The sequence below is a fragment of the Xyrauchen texanus genome, chromosome 50, assembly GCF_025860055.1.
Source record: "Xyrauchen texanus isolate HMW12.3.18 chromosome 50, RBS_HiC_50CHRs, whole genome shotgun sequence".
In the NCBI taxonomy this organism is placed as follows: Eukaryota; Metazoa; Chordata; class Actinopteri; order Cypriniformes; family Catostomidae; genus Xyrauchen; species Xyrauchen texanus.
Window position 1 is genome coordinate 10,940,921 of NC_068325.1, and position 13,460 is coordinate 10,954,380.

The 13,460-nt window shown below is 36.8% G+C and overlaps 1 protein-coding gene across 50 annotated transcripts in view; it reads left to right on the forward strand.

Moving 5' to 3' along the window:
* LOC127641263 (receptor-type tyrosine-protein phosphatase C-like) overlaps positions 1-13,460 on the forward strand; it is a 60,491-nt gene that overhangs the window by 19,182 nt on the left and 27,849 nt on the right. For 12 of the 50 annotated variants that reach the window (XM_052124122.1, XM_052124116.1, XM_052124118.1 and 9 more), the window contains exons 6-11: positions 1,387-1,401; positions 1,719-1,772; positions 3,953-4,033; positions 8,570-8,650; positions 10,876-10,956; positions 13,179-13,259. In XM_052124122.1, coding sequence (XP_051980082.1) covers positions 1,387-1,401; positions 1,719-1,772; positions 3,953-4,033; positions 8,570-8,650; positions 10,876-10,956; positions 13,179-13,259 — 393 coding nt within the window. Of the gene's footprint in view, positions 1-1,386; positions 1,402-1,718; positions 1,773-3,952; positions 4,034-6,265; positions 6,347-8,569; positions 8,651-10,875; positions 10,957-13,178; positions 13,260-13,460 lie in introns of all 50 variants that reach the window. The other 38 variants (XM_052124123.1, XM_052124129.1, XM_052124138.1 and 35 more) reach the window with 12 other exon arrangements.

Below are 13,460 nucleotides of genomic sequence, written 5' to 3' on the forward strand. Positions count from 1 at the left end.
TGTGTCCAGCCTGAAGGCGGCGAGGCATTCCAGCACTGACTGCGCGCGCTCTGAGTCTAACTCCATGCCGAGAAAAGAGATGCTCTGAACCAGGGCGTGCTTGCTCTTTTCCCAGTTGTCCTGAATCCCCAAACGTCTGAGGTGCCTGAGCACCTGGTCCCTGTGAGTGCATAGTAACTCTCGGGAGTGGGCCAGGATACCGGCTTCTCGGAGTGGGGCAAGGGCTGCCTCTGCGACTTTCGTAAAGATGCGAGGAGACAGAGACATGCCGAAGGGGAGGATTTTGTACCGCTGCCTCCGCCTTTCTTGGGTACGATGAAGTAAGGGCTATAGAAACCCTTCTTCATCTCGGTTGGAGGAACACGCTCTATCACGTCTTTGAGTAAGAGGGTCACGATTTTGTAAAAGCGGACGCCCCTGAAGGGGGGTTGTTAGGGCCTGGCAAACTGAATTTCGGCTGTGAGCGGCAGGCAGACCCCAGGAACCAGTCATCTAGCCGCGACAGCTGTGGGGAGGACATAGGGTTCCAGTCCAGCCTCACACTGGCGGCGGCCCAGGCAAGCATGTCGGACATCTGCACGTCAGTCTCAGCCTGGGCGTGCTGGCCCAAAGGCTGCAGCCCAGGGAAGTCGTCCGCTAGTTATGTCGCTCCCCCCCCATCAGGTATGTGGAAAGTTCACCACTGTTCCACTCACCTCTGTTGGCAAGAAGTATTGCTGTTGGATCTTATGGCGCGTTTCCAGCTGGCGTTCTCTCTCTCTGCACGCTGTGCAGTCCACTCATACACCTCGAGCTCTAGAGGATAGGTAGGCTGGCTTTGAGGTGAGCCGCTGTTGCCTCGAGCACAGACGGGAGTCAACGAGCATGCCGGGTGGTCCGAGGGGGTGTACCCGGCGGAACTGCACAGACTGCCGTCCCCAGATCGCCTCCATCGCCAGCCGCATCGTCATCAATCCCGTGGGAAGAAGGACCGACGCGGCTGGAGTGGCGTTCCTTCGATTGAAGGAAAGCAGCGACCGCAACATCCTCCAATGGCCTTTTTTCATAGATCAGAGGCATATTCGGCGCTCAAGAGAGACCCCTAGTTTCGCTTCTTCGACACAGCGTCCACCAATGGAACCAATGGCTCCAATTTAGAATATAACAAAGTTTTTTGTTTTCTGTTTTTTCTGTGAATGGGGTTTAGTAAGACATAAATCAAACAAATAGTACTGCTAACAGGTCTTACAATTTTTCTTGAGGGAGATTGGGTAAGTTGCTAAATTTATAAGTAATTTCAATCACTTTTTGGCACAAAGGCTCATTAATCCATTGATTCCCAGAAATAACTATAAGTTTAGTGGCTTGTAAGTTAATTAATTATGAAATATCTTACCCTTTCCACAGGTGTACCGAAAGAAGGTATGTGTCTTCTTTGCTGATGCTTATTCTGTTAGGTTGTTACTATGTATGTTTACATTTGCCATTATGTTTCCAGTTGTTTTTATGAGCTCAATTATTTCAGTGAATTAATATAAATAATACAATACATTTCTAATAATATTTCTTATATATTCCTAAAAATATGCTTATGATTACATATTTTTCAGTTTCCAAAGTTTACTATTTCTTTTACGTGAACTCTACTTCCTGAACAATAATTATACTGTAGATTGTGGATTCTACCACGTTTAACGTGTTCTCATGGTACCAACCCACTTTAAAACCTATGATTATAGGCAATTCTTCCACTTCTAACACTCCAACAAATATCCCTGCAGTTAGCGAAAAAGGTAAATCTACATCACCTCATCAAACTCACACTCTTGCATTTTTATTCTTTCACTCACCACCTCTCCTCACTTTGACCTACATCTTTCCATTATGCATTGTTACAAGATGAATTTTCATAATAATTGTTATTATTTTGTGATTACTTCTAATATTACTAGTAGTTACAAGTGATGTGACTGGGTTGGCACATCAGCTGCCTAGAGTTGCTGGCTGTACTTCTCGCCCTCTGGAGGCTATTGCCATTGATCCAAGGCAAGCATGTGTTGGTCAGGTCCAGTCCGACAACACAGCGACAGTAGCATATATAAATTGCCACGGTGGAGTACACTCTCGTCGCATGACGCAACTCACCCGCTATCTCCTCCACTGGAGTGCAAACCCAGGCCGGGCCCGCCCCCTTGTGGGTTTGAGTACCCTCTACAAGGAGTGTGGTGTCCTCGTGAGCACTGGCCATGGCACCTCCTTAGCAGAAATCTGCAGAGTAGCGGGCTGGGCAACACCAATACCTTTGCCAGATTTTACAATCTCAGGGTTGAGTCAGTCTCGTCCCGTGTTTTGTAAGGTCCGAGCCGGTAGAACTCGGTAACGCAGCACAACCGACCGGGTGATCCGCTTGCACACAACGCCCTTCACCAAGTTGATCCAGTGCGCCTTCTATCCCAGGTTAGCCACTAAGCGTCTCTCCTTGGATGTTCTCCTCCCTAGCCTTCTGTCCGGCGAATTCAGTGGAGCCATTCGCGGCCAGGCCCACTACGAGTCACAGGTGCTCTGTACTGGGGTCGGGCTCCACGGGCTTAGTTCCCTTTTTAGGCAAACTCCCCGTGATGTATTTCACGCGGTACAGTCCCCCTGTCGGTGGACCCGCGTTTCCCTTGGACAGCCCCGCTGCCCCGGTCGCCGTGCTTGTAGAGTCCTCCCTCATTTGGCTGGACCTACCACCGCGCCATTTCCCATGAACGGCTTCACAACCCTCGTGGTGTATTTTCCACATGTTACCTCCCCCTAGTCTGGGCAGGATGTGGCCTGCGCAGGGACTTTTCCCCCTGAAAGAATAGAACTGGGAAAGACCACCTTCCCCGACGCATTTCATAGAGTTAAGATAGCCCCAGCAGCTTCACGTCCTATGTGAGAGTCATAGTGAGAGAAAAGGTAAGGCGGCTGGGCTTCCTTCCAGGCTAGTCATGTAGCGCCTGTTCCCCCCCTCAGGGGTGCGGGGAACCTAAAGTCTGTATGTGACACCTCTTTGGGGGCGTTGGGGAGGGCTACCTGCAGCCGACACAGTTGCCTCTAGCACGCAGTAGCCTGCTTGCACCTTTCTCGGCAGTTCACGTAACACAGTCAGTGTGTGGCGTTTTAATATGGGACCTCTTGTGTCACTTAATTCGACACAATGTCGAGTGAGTGACAGAAGGGGAACGTCATGGTTACTGTTGTAACCTCCGTTCCCCGAGGGAAGGAACGAGACGTTGTGTAGGACGGAATAGGACGGTCTGTGGTTATAAAGGGGACCTAACACAGCAGCTGTGTCGCTATGATGCGCTGTTACATTTTTGGAGAGGTGCACGTCAGGCTACGCTGTAACCGCCGTATTTATGCGTAGCTACTACGCATCTTAATCTTTCATTAAAAAAAATCGAAGTAATATCTCCACCTCTTAACTGCACAGAGGGGAAAATTATGTTAGACAATAGTCAAATAGTTATGTAGGCATGGTTTTAGGCTGCAGTTGTTAGTAATGCAGCCTTTCTGAAATCTTGCAAATACTGTAAATAATAAAGTAATTGAATTCCAATTAATGTTAATGTAATTAAGTTTACGACATTATTGTCAAATGATGCTTTTTTGAAAAAGAAGTTGGGATACTGTATGTTGAGATGCTTTTGAAGGTGAACTTGCCCTTCAATTGCAACATCCCGGTCAGAAAGACTAAAAGTGGGTACCAGGAGGGAAGTATTCCTCCACAATCAACTGCAAACTGGTATGGAACTTCCACCTTCCCATTTGCACTAGATTCCATGTCCTGGCCTACAATTGGTTTTTTTTCTAGTTCAATATCCTTTTTCGCTCAGGTAGATGTTACATCACTGAAGTAAAATGGGTTGCGAATTCCGATTTATGTTGACTTAATATGGTTAACAGCTATTCCTTGTCTGAATGACAATCTATGTGCTTGTCCTAGGAACAGAAGAACACACAACCACCTTACTTGCAAGCACCCAACCACAACAACACAACATAACAACAGAGATTGCATCTGCAGGTATTGAAGCTTTTAGGTTACTTGTAGGTGTACAGTAAGTAAGTTTGAGACTTTATGGAAAAATTGCCATATTACATTTTAGTGTCATTTTTGTATTCTTAGTATTCCCAAACATGAGTATAGCTGAGCATTCTTGTTTGAGAATAATGACAAACAGTGAGATGGCATGGTATTATCTGTTGTTTCTAATACTCTTAAGGGCTCTTCACATAGGATGTGTTTTTTTTTTTCATTTAAAAAGCTACATGGAGTGTTTTACATCAACTGATCTTTGGTTACTGGAACTTTCAGAAACAACATGCCGACTTCCTGTGGGATCATGTTGTTTATATTTTTAAGTTTGTAATTTCTGTAACTCTAGTTTCACCTAATGGAATTGCAAAAACAATGTGCTGTTTTTAAACAGCTTTCCCAAACATTCGAAGGGGACTCAATTCTCTTCCATTGTTTGGGCAAACAGATAGTCCCGCCCCCAAATTAATGCCATTGGTCAAATCAATGTCAGTCTGGTCAGAATATCAAATAGAGCAATATTTTAAAAGTAACACAGCACAGTTTTTACAATTTTAGTTGATTATTGTTTTGTGTGAACCTAAATGGCTTTCTTATAGTTGTTTCTGAATGTGAAGCAGAGATAGTAGAAATCTTTTTAGTATTGCAAGAAAAAAACACCTCACCATTAACACTCATTACGAGAGATGTTTAAAAAATCTACAAAATGCTTCATACATACACTCAAAAAATATATATTTTAGCCGACTTGTAAGATCAATTTCATAACAAATTTTCATCAAATTCATTGAGTAATCTTTAATAAAATTAAATGAATAAAACTGAAATATTTCCATTGAATTAACCTCCAGTGTGCTGTCTGTCTGCACTGGTCCCAAAACAGTTTGAAATGCATCTTATTTTCATCCTAACTCCATATAAAGCCTCTGAAAGTGAAATTGTTCAGCTTTTGTATGAACCCATTGATTCTCAACGTGAAAATACACCGTGAATATAGGAATGCATTTACTAATGTAAATGAAAAGAACTGTATTGTACAGTGATAACAAAATAAAATATAACAAAATATATTATAAAATGAAGCAAAATAATCCACAGATGTGTTAATGTGGAAAGCTATTCCTCAACTTTTGAGGGAATTATATCCCAAAATTCACATATGTGGACATCATGTTTATCAGCACGCTGACTTGTGAAATATGAATGACATTTTTAAAAGCGGGATATCAAACAAAAGTAGAGATGCTACTCTTTAAACCCCAACAGGTTTTAGTGTAGCTGTAGTTTAGATATAAACATTTTTTTTTTGCAGGTTTCACAGCATCAACAATGCATTACAAAGTCAAATTAAAATTTAGATTCATTATATTAAAGCAAATTAAATATAAACCAATAACATAAACACTAATATTACATCACAATTAAACAAAATTACATTGCAAAGAAGTTCATAATTCATAGTATTCAAAAAAAGAAAAGCATTGAAGGACAAATATATATATATAATATAAGGTAACAGTGTAATATTGATGTATTTGATAATTACATGAAGTGGCACAATATATCAAATGATCATTATCTTGCTGTTCCCTTACCCACACGCAATTTTACACAAATCACCAAACCATCAGATACGAGTAATGATCATTTACAATTTAAACTTGTTAAAAAGGATCCTTGTTGTGCAGACTATCTATACAGTTTTTGTACTTTATATACTACATATAGTGCAGACTTAGTCTATAAATCACTACTTCTGATAGCTGAAATTTTTTTTTTTAAGTATTTTGATAATGCATCTGACCAATGTCAATGTATTGTGTATGATCTTTCTTTTTTCCTATATAATTAAGTTTACGACAATATTGTCAAATGATGCTTTTTTTTAAAAGAAGTTGGGATACTGTATGTTGAGATGCTTTTGAAGGTGAACTTGCCCTTCAATTGCAACATCCCGGTCAGAAAGACTAAAAGTGGGTACCAGGAGGGAAGTATTCCTCCACAATCAACTGCAAACTGGTTTGGAACTTCCACCTTCCCATTGCACTAGATTCCATGTCCTGGCCTACAATTGTTTTTTTTCTAGTTCAATATCCTTTTTCAGCTCAGGTAGATGTTACATCACTGAAGTAAAATGGGTTGCGAATTCCGATTTATGTTGACTTAATATTGTATAAAAGCTGGTCCTTGTCTGAATGACAATCTATGTGCTTGTCCTAGGAACAGAAGAACACACAACCACCTTACTTGCAAGCACCCAACCACAACAACACAACATAACAACAGAGATTACATCTGCAGGTATTGAAGCTTTTAGGTTACTTGTAGGTGTACAGTAAGTAAGTTTGAGACTTTATGGAAAATTTGCCATGTTACATTTTAGTGTCATTTTTGTATCCTTAGTATTCCCAAACATGAGTATAGCTGAGCATTCTTGTTTGAGAATAATGACAAACAGTGAGATGGTATTATCTGTTGTTTCTAATACTCTTAAGGGCTCTTCACATAGGATGTGTTTTTTCATTTAAAAAGCTACATGGAGTGTTTTACATCTACTGATCTTTGGTTACTGGAACTTTCAGAAACAACATGCCGACTTCCTGTGGGATCATGTTGTTTATATTTTTAAGTTTGTAATTTCTGTAACTCTAGTTTCACATAATGGAATTGCAAAAACAAAGTGCTGTTTTTAAACACCTTTCCCAAACATTCGAAGAGGACTCAATTCTCTTCCATTGTTTGGGCAAACAGATAGTCCCGCCCCCAAATTAATGCCATTGGTCAAATCAATGTCAGTCTGGTCAGAATATCAAATAGAGCAATATTTTAAAAGCAACACAGCACAGTTTTTACAATTTTAGTTGATTATTGTTTTGTGTGAACCTAAATGGCTTTCTTATAGTTGTTTCTGAATGTGAAGCAGAGATAGTAGAAATCTTTTTAGTATTGCAAGAAAAAAACACCTCACCATTAACACTCATTGCGAGAGATGTTTAAAAAATCTACAAAATGCTTCATACATACACTCAAAAAATATATATTTTAGCCGACTTTTAAGATCAATTTCATAACAAATTTTCATCAAATTCATTGAGTAATCTTTAATAAAATTAAATGAATAAAACTGAAATATTTCCATTGAATTAACCTCCAGTGTGCTGTCTGTCTGCACTGGTCCCAAAACAGTTTGAAATGCATCTTATTTTCATCCTAACTCCATATAAAGCCTCTGAAAGTGAAATTGTTCAGCTTTTGTATGAACCCATTGATTCTCAACGTGAAAATACTCCGTGAATATAGGAATGCATTTACTAATGTAAATGAAAAGAACTGTATTGTACCGTGATAACAAAATCAAATATAACAAAATATATTATAAAATGAAGCAAAATAATCCACAGATGTGTTAATGTGGAAAGCTATTCCTCAACTTTTGAGGGAATTATATCCCAAAATTCACATATGTGGACATCATGTTTATCAGCACACTGACTTGTGAAATATGAATGACATTTTTAAAAGCGGGATATCAAACAAAAGTAGAGATGCTACTCTTTAAACCCCAACAGGTTTTAGTGTAGCTGTAGTTTAGATATAAACATTTTTTTTTGCAGGTTTCACAGCATCAACAATGCATTACAAAGTCAAATTAAAATTTAGATTCATTATATTAAAGCAAATTAAATATAAACCAATAACATAAACACTAATATTACATCACAATTAAACAAAATTACATTGCAAAGAAGTTCATAATTCATAGTATTCAAAAAAAGAAAAGCATTGAAGGACAAATATATATATATATATATATAAGGTAACAGTGTAATATTGATGTATTTGATAATTACATGAAGTGGCACAATATATCAAATGATCATTATCTTGCTGTTCCCTTACCCACACGCAATTTTACACAAATCACCAAACCATCAGATACGAGTAATGATCATTTACAATTTAAACTTACTTGTTAAAAAGGATCCTTGTTGTGCAGACTATCTATACAGTTTTTGTACTTTATATACTACATATAGTGCAGACTTAGTCTATAAATCACTACTTCTGATAGCTGAAATTTTTTTTTAAGTATTTTGATAATGCATCTGACCAATGTCAATGTATTGTGTATGATCTTTCTTTTTCCTATATAATTAAGTTTACGACAATATTGTCAAATGATGCTTTTTTAAAAAGAAGTTGGGATACTGTATGTTGAGATGCTTTTGAAGGTGAACTTGCCCTTCAATTGCAACATCCCGGTCAGAAAGACTAAAAGTGGGTACCAGGAGGGAAGTATTCCTCCACAATCAACTGCAAACTGGTTTGGAACTTCCACCTTCCCATTGCACTAGATTCCATGTCCTGGCCTACAATTGTTTTTTTTCTAGTTCAATATCCTTTTTCGCTCAGGTAGATGTTACATCACTGAAGTAAAATGGGTTGCGAATTCCGATTTATGTTGACTTAATATTGTATAACAGCTGGTCCTTGTCTGAATGACAATCTATGTGCTTGTCCTAGGAACAGAAGAACACACAACCACCTTACTTGCAAGCACCCAACCACAACAACACAACATAACAACAGAGATTACATCTGCAGGTATTGAAGCTTTTAGGTTACTTGTAGGTGTACAGTAAGTAAGTTTGAGACTTTCTGGAAAATTTGCCATGTTACATTTTAGTGTCATTTTTGTATCCTTAGTATTCCCAAACATGAGTATAGCTGAGCATTCTTGTTTGAGAATAATGACAAACAGTTAGATGGTATTATCTGTTGTTTCTAATACTCTTAAGGGCTCTTCACATAGGATGTGTTTTTTCATTTAAAAAGCTACATGGAGTGTTTTACATCTACTGATCTTTGGTTACTGGAACTTTCAGAAACAACATGCCGACTTCCTGTGGGATCATGTTGTTTATATTTTTAAGTTTGTAATTTCTGTAACTCTAGTTTCACATAATGGAATTGCAAAAACAATGTGCTGTTTTTAAACACCTTTCCCAAACATTCGAAGAGGACTCAATTCTCTTCCATTGTTTGGGCAAACAGATAGTCCCGCCCCCAAATTAATGCCATTGGTCAAATCAATGTCAGTCTGGTCAGAATATCAAATAGAGCAATATTTTAAAAGCAACACAGCACAGTTTTTACAATTTTAGTTGATTATTGTTTTGTGTGAACCTAAATGGCTTTCTTATAGTTGTTTCTGAATGTGAAGCAGAGATAGTAGAAATCTTTTTAGTATTGCAAGAAAAAAACACCTCACCATTAACACTCATTGCGAGAGATGTTTAAAAAATCTACAAAATGCTTCATACATACACTCAAAAAATATATATTTTAGCCGACTTTTAAGATCAATTTCATAACAAATTTTCATCAAATTCATTGAGTAATCTTTAATAAAATTAAATGAATAAAACTGAAATATTTCCATTGAATTAACCTCCAGTGTGCTGTCTGTCTGCACTGGTCCCAAAACAGTTTGAAATGCATCTTATTTTCATCCTAACTCCATATAAAGCCTCTGAAAGTGAAATTGTTCAGCTTTTGTATGAACCCATTGATTCTCAACGTGAAAATACACCGTGAATATAGGAATGCATTTACTAATGTAAATGAAAAGAACTGTATTGTACAGTGATAACAAAATCAAATATAACAAAATATATTATAAAATGAAGCAAAATAATCCACAGATGTGTTAATGTGGAAAGCTATTCCTCAACTTTTGAGGGAATTATATCCCAAAATTCACATATGTGGACATCATGTTTATCAGCACACTGACTTGTGAAATATGAATGACATTTTTAAAAGCGGGATATCAAACGAAAGTAGAGATGCTACTCTTTAAACCCCAACAGGTTTTAGTGTAGCTGTAGTTTAGATATAAACATTTTTTTTTGCAGGTATCACAGCTTCAACAATGCATTACAAAGTCAAATGAAAATTTAGATTCATTATATTAAAGCAAATTAAATATAAACCAGTAACATAAACACTAATATTACATCACAATTAAACAAAATTACATTGCAAAGAAGTTCATAATTCATAGTATTCAAAAAAGAAAAGCATTGAAGGAGAAATATATATATATATAATATAAGGTAACAGTGTATTATTTATGTATTTGATAATTACATGAAGTGGCACAATATATCAAATGATCATTATCTTGCTGTTCCCTTACCCACACGCAATTTTACACAAATCACCAAACCAACAGATACGAGTAATGATCATTTACAATTTAAACTTACTTGTTAAAAAGGATCCTTGTTGTGCAGACTATCTATACAGTTTTTGTACTTTATGTACTACATATAGTGCAGACTTAGTCTATAAATCACTACTTCTGATAGCTGAAATTTTTTTTTTAAGTATTTTGATAATGCATCTGACTAATGTCAATGTATTGTGTATGATCTTTCTTTTTTCCTATATAATTAAGTTTACGACAATATTGTCAAATGATGCTTTTTTTTAAAAGAAGTTGGGATACTGTATGTTGAGATGCTTTTGAAGGTGAACTTGCCCTTCAATTGCAACATCCCGGTCAGAAAGACTAAAAGTGGGTACCAGGAGGGAAGTATTCCTCCACAATCAACTGCAAACTGGTTTGGAACTTCCACCTTCCCATTGCACTAGATTCCATGTCCTGGCCTACAATTGTTTTTTTTTCTAGTTCAATATCCTTTTTCGCTCAGGTAGATGTTACATCACTGAAGTAAAATGGGTTGCGAATTCCGATTTATGTTGACTTAATATTGTATAAAAGCTGGTCCGTGTCTGAATGACAATCTATGTGCTTGTCCTAGGAACAGAAGAACACACAACCACCTTACTTGCAAGCACCCAACCACAACAACACAACATAACAACAGAGATTGCATCTGCAGGTATTGAAGCTTTTAGGTTACTTGTAGGTGTACAGTAAGTAAGTTTGAGACTTTATGGAAAATTTGCCATATTACATTTTAGTGTCATTTTTGTATTCTTAGTATTCCCAAACATGAGTATAGCTGAGCATTCTTGTTTGAGAATAATGACAAACAGTGAGATGGTATTATCTGTTGTTTCTAATACTCTTAAGGGCTCTTCACATAGGATGTGTTTTTTTCATTTAAAAAGCTACATGGAGTGTTTTACATCTACTGATCTTTGGTTACTGGAACTTTCAGAAACAACATGCCGACTTCCTGTGGGATCATGTTGTTTATATTTTTAAGTTTGTAATTTCTGTAACTCTAGTTTCACCTAATGGAATTGCAAAAACAATGTGCTGTTTTTAAACACCTTTCCCAAACATTCGAAGAGGACTCAATTCTCTTCCATTGTTTGGGCAAACAGATAGTCCCGCCCCCAAATGAATGCCATTGGTCAAATCAATGTCAGTCTGGTCAGAATATCAAATAGAGCAATATTTTAAAAGCAACACAGCACAGTTTTTACAATTTTAGTTGATTATTGTTTTGTGTGAACCTAAATGGCTTTCTTATAGATGTTTCTGAATGTGAAGCAGAGATAGTAGAAATCTTTTTAGTATTGCAAGAAAAAAACACCTCACCATTAACACTCATTGCGAGAGATGTTTAAAAATCTACAAAATGCTTCATACATACACTCAAAAAATATATATTTTAGCCGACTTGTAAGATCAATTTCATAACAAATTTTCATCAAATTCATTGAGTAATCTTTAATAAAATTAAATGAATAAAACTGAAATATTTCCATTGTATTAACCTCCAGTGTGCTGTCTGTCTGCACTGGTCCCAAAACAGTTTGAAATGCATCTTATTTTCATCCTAACTCCATATAAAACCTCTGAAAGTGAAATTGTTCAGCTTTTGTATGAACGCATTGATTCTCAACGTGAAAATACACAGTGAATATAGGAATGCATTTACTAATGTAAATGAAAAGAACTGTATTGTACAGTGATAACAAAATCAAATATAACAAAATATATTATAAAATGAAGCAAAATAATCCACAGATGTGTTCATGTGGAAAGCTATTCCTCAACTTTTGAGGGAATTATATCCCAAAATTCACATATGTGGACATCATGTTTATCAGCACACTGACTTGTGAAATATGAATTACATTTTTAAAAGCGGGATATCAAACGAAAGTAGAGATGCTACTCTTTAAACCCCAACAGGTTTTAGTGTAGCTGTAGTTTAGATATAAACATTTTTTTTTGCAGGTTTCACAGCATCAACAATGCATTACAAAGTCAAATTAAAATTTAGATTCATTATATTAAAGCAAATTAAATATAAACCAGTAACATAAACACTAATATTACATCACAATTAAACAAAATTACATTGCAAAGAAGTTCATAATTCATAGTATTCAAAAAAGAAAAGCATTGAAGGAGAAATATATATATATAATATAAGGTAACAGTGTAATATTGATGTATTTGATAATTACATGAAGTGGCACAATATATCAAATGATCATTATCTTGCTGTTCCCTTACCCACACGCAATTTTACACAAATCACCAAACCATCAGATACGAGTAATGATCATTTACAATTTAAACTTACTTGTTAAAAAGGATCCTTGTTGTGCAGACTATCTATACAGTTTTTGTACTTTATATACTACATATAGTGCAGACTTAGTCTATAAATCACTACTTCTGATAGCTGAATTTTTTTTTAAAGTATTTTGATAATGCATCTGACTAATGTCAATGTATTGTGTATGATCTTTCTTTTTTCCTATATAATTACATTTACGACAATATTGTCAAATGATGCTTTTTTTAAAAAGAAGTTGGGATACTGTATGTTGAGATGCTTTTGAAGGTGAACTTGCCCTTCAATTGCAACATCCCGGTCAGAAAGACTAAAAGTGGGTACCAGGAGGGAAGTATTCCTCCACAATCAACTGCAAACTGGTTTGGAACTTCCACCTTCCCATTGCACTAGATTCCATGTCCTGGCCTACAATTGGTTTTTTTTCTAGTTCAATATCCTTTTTCGCTCAGGTAGATGTTACATCACTGAAGTAAAATGGGTTGCGAATTCCGATTTATGTTGACTTAATATTGTATAAAAGCTGGTCCTTGTCTGAATGACAATCTATGTGCTTGTCCTAGGAACAGAAGAACACACAACCACCTTACTTGCAAGCACCCAACCACAACAACACAACATAACAACAGAGATTACATCTGCAGGTATTGAAGCTTTTAGGTTACTTGTAGGTGTACAGTAAGTAAGTTCGAGACTTTATGGAAAATTTGCCATATTACATTTTAGTGTCATTTTTGTATCCTTAGTATTCCCAAACATGAGTATAGCTGAGCGTTCTTGTTTGAGAATAATGACAAACAGTGAGATGGCATTATCTGTTGTTTCTAATACTCTTAAGGGCTCTT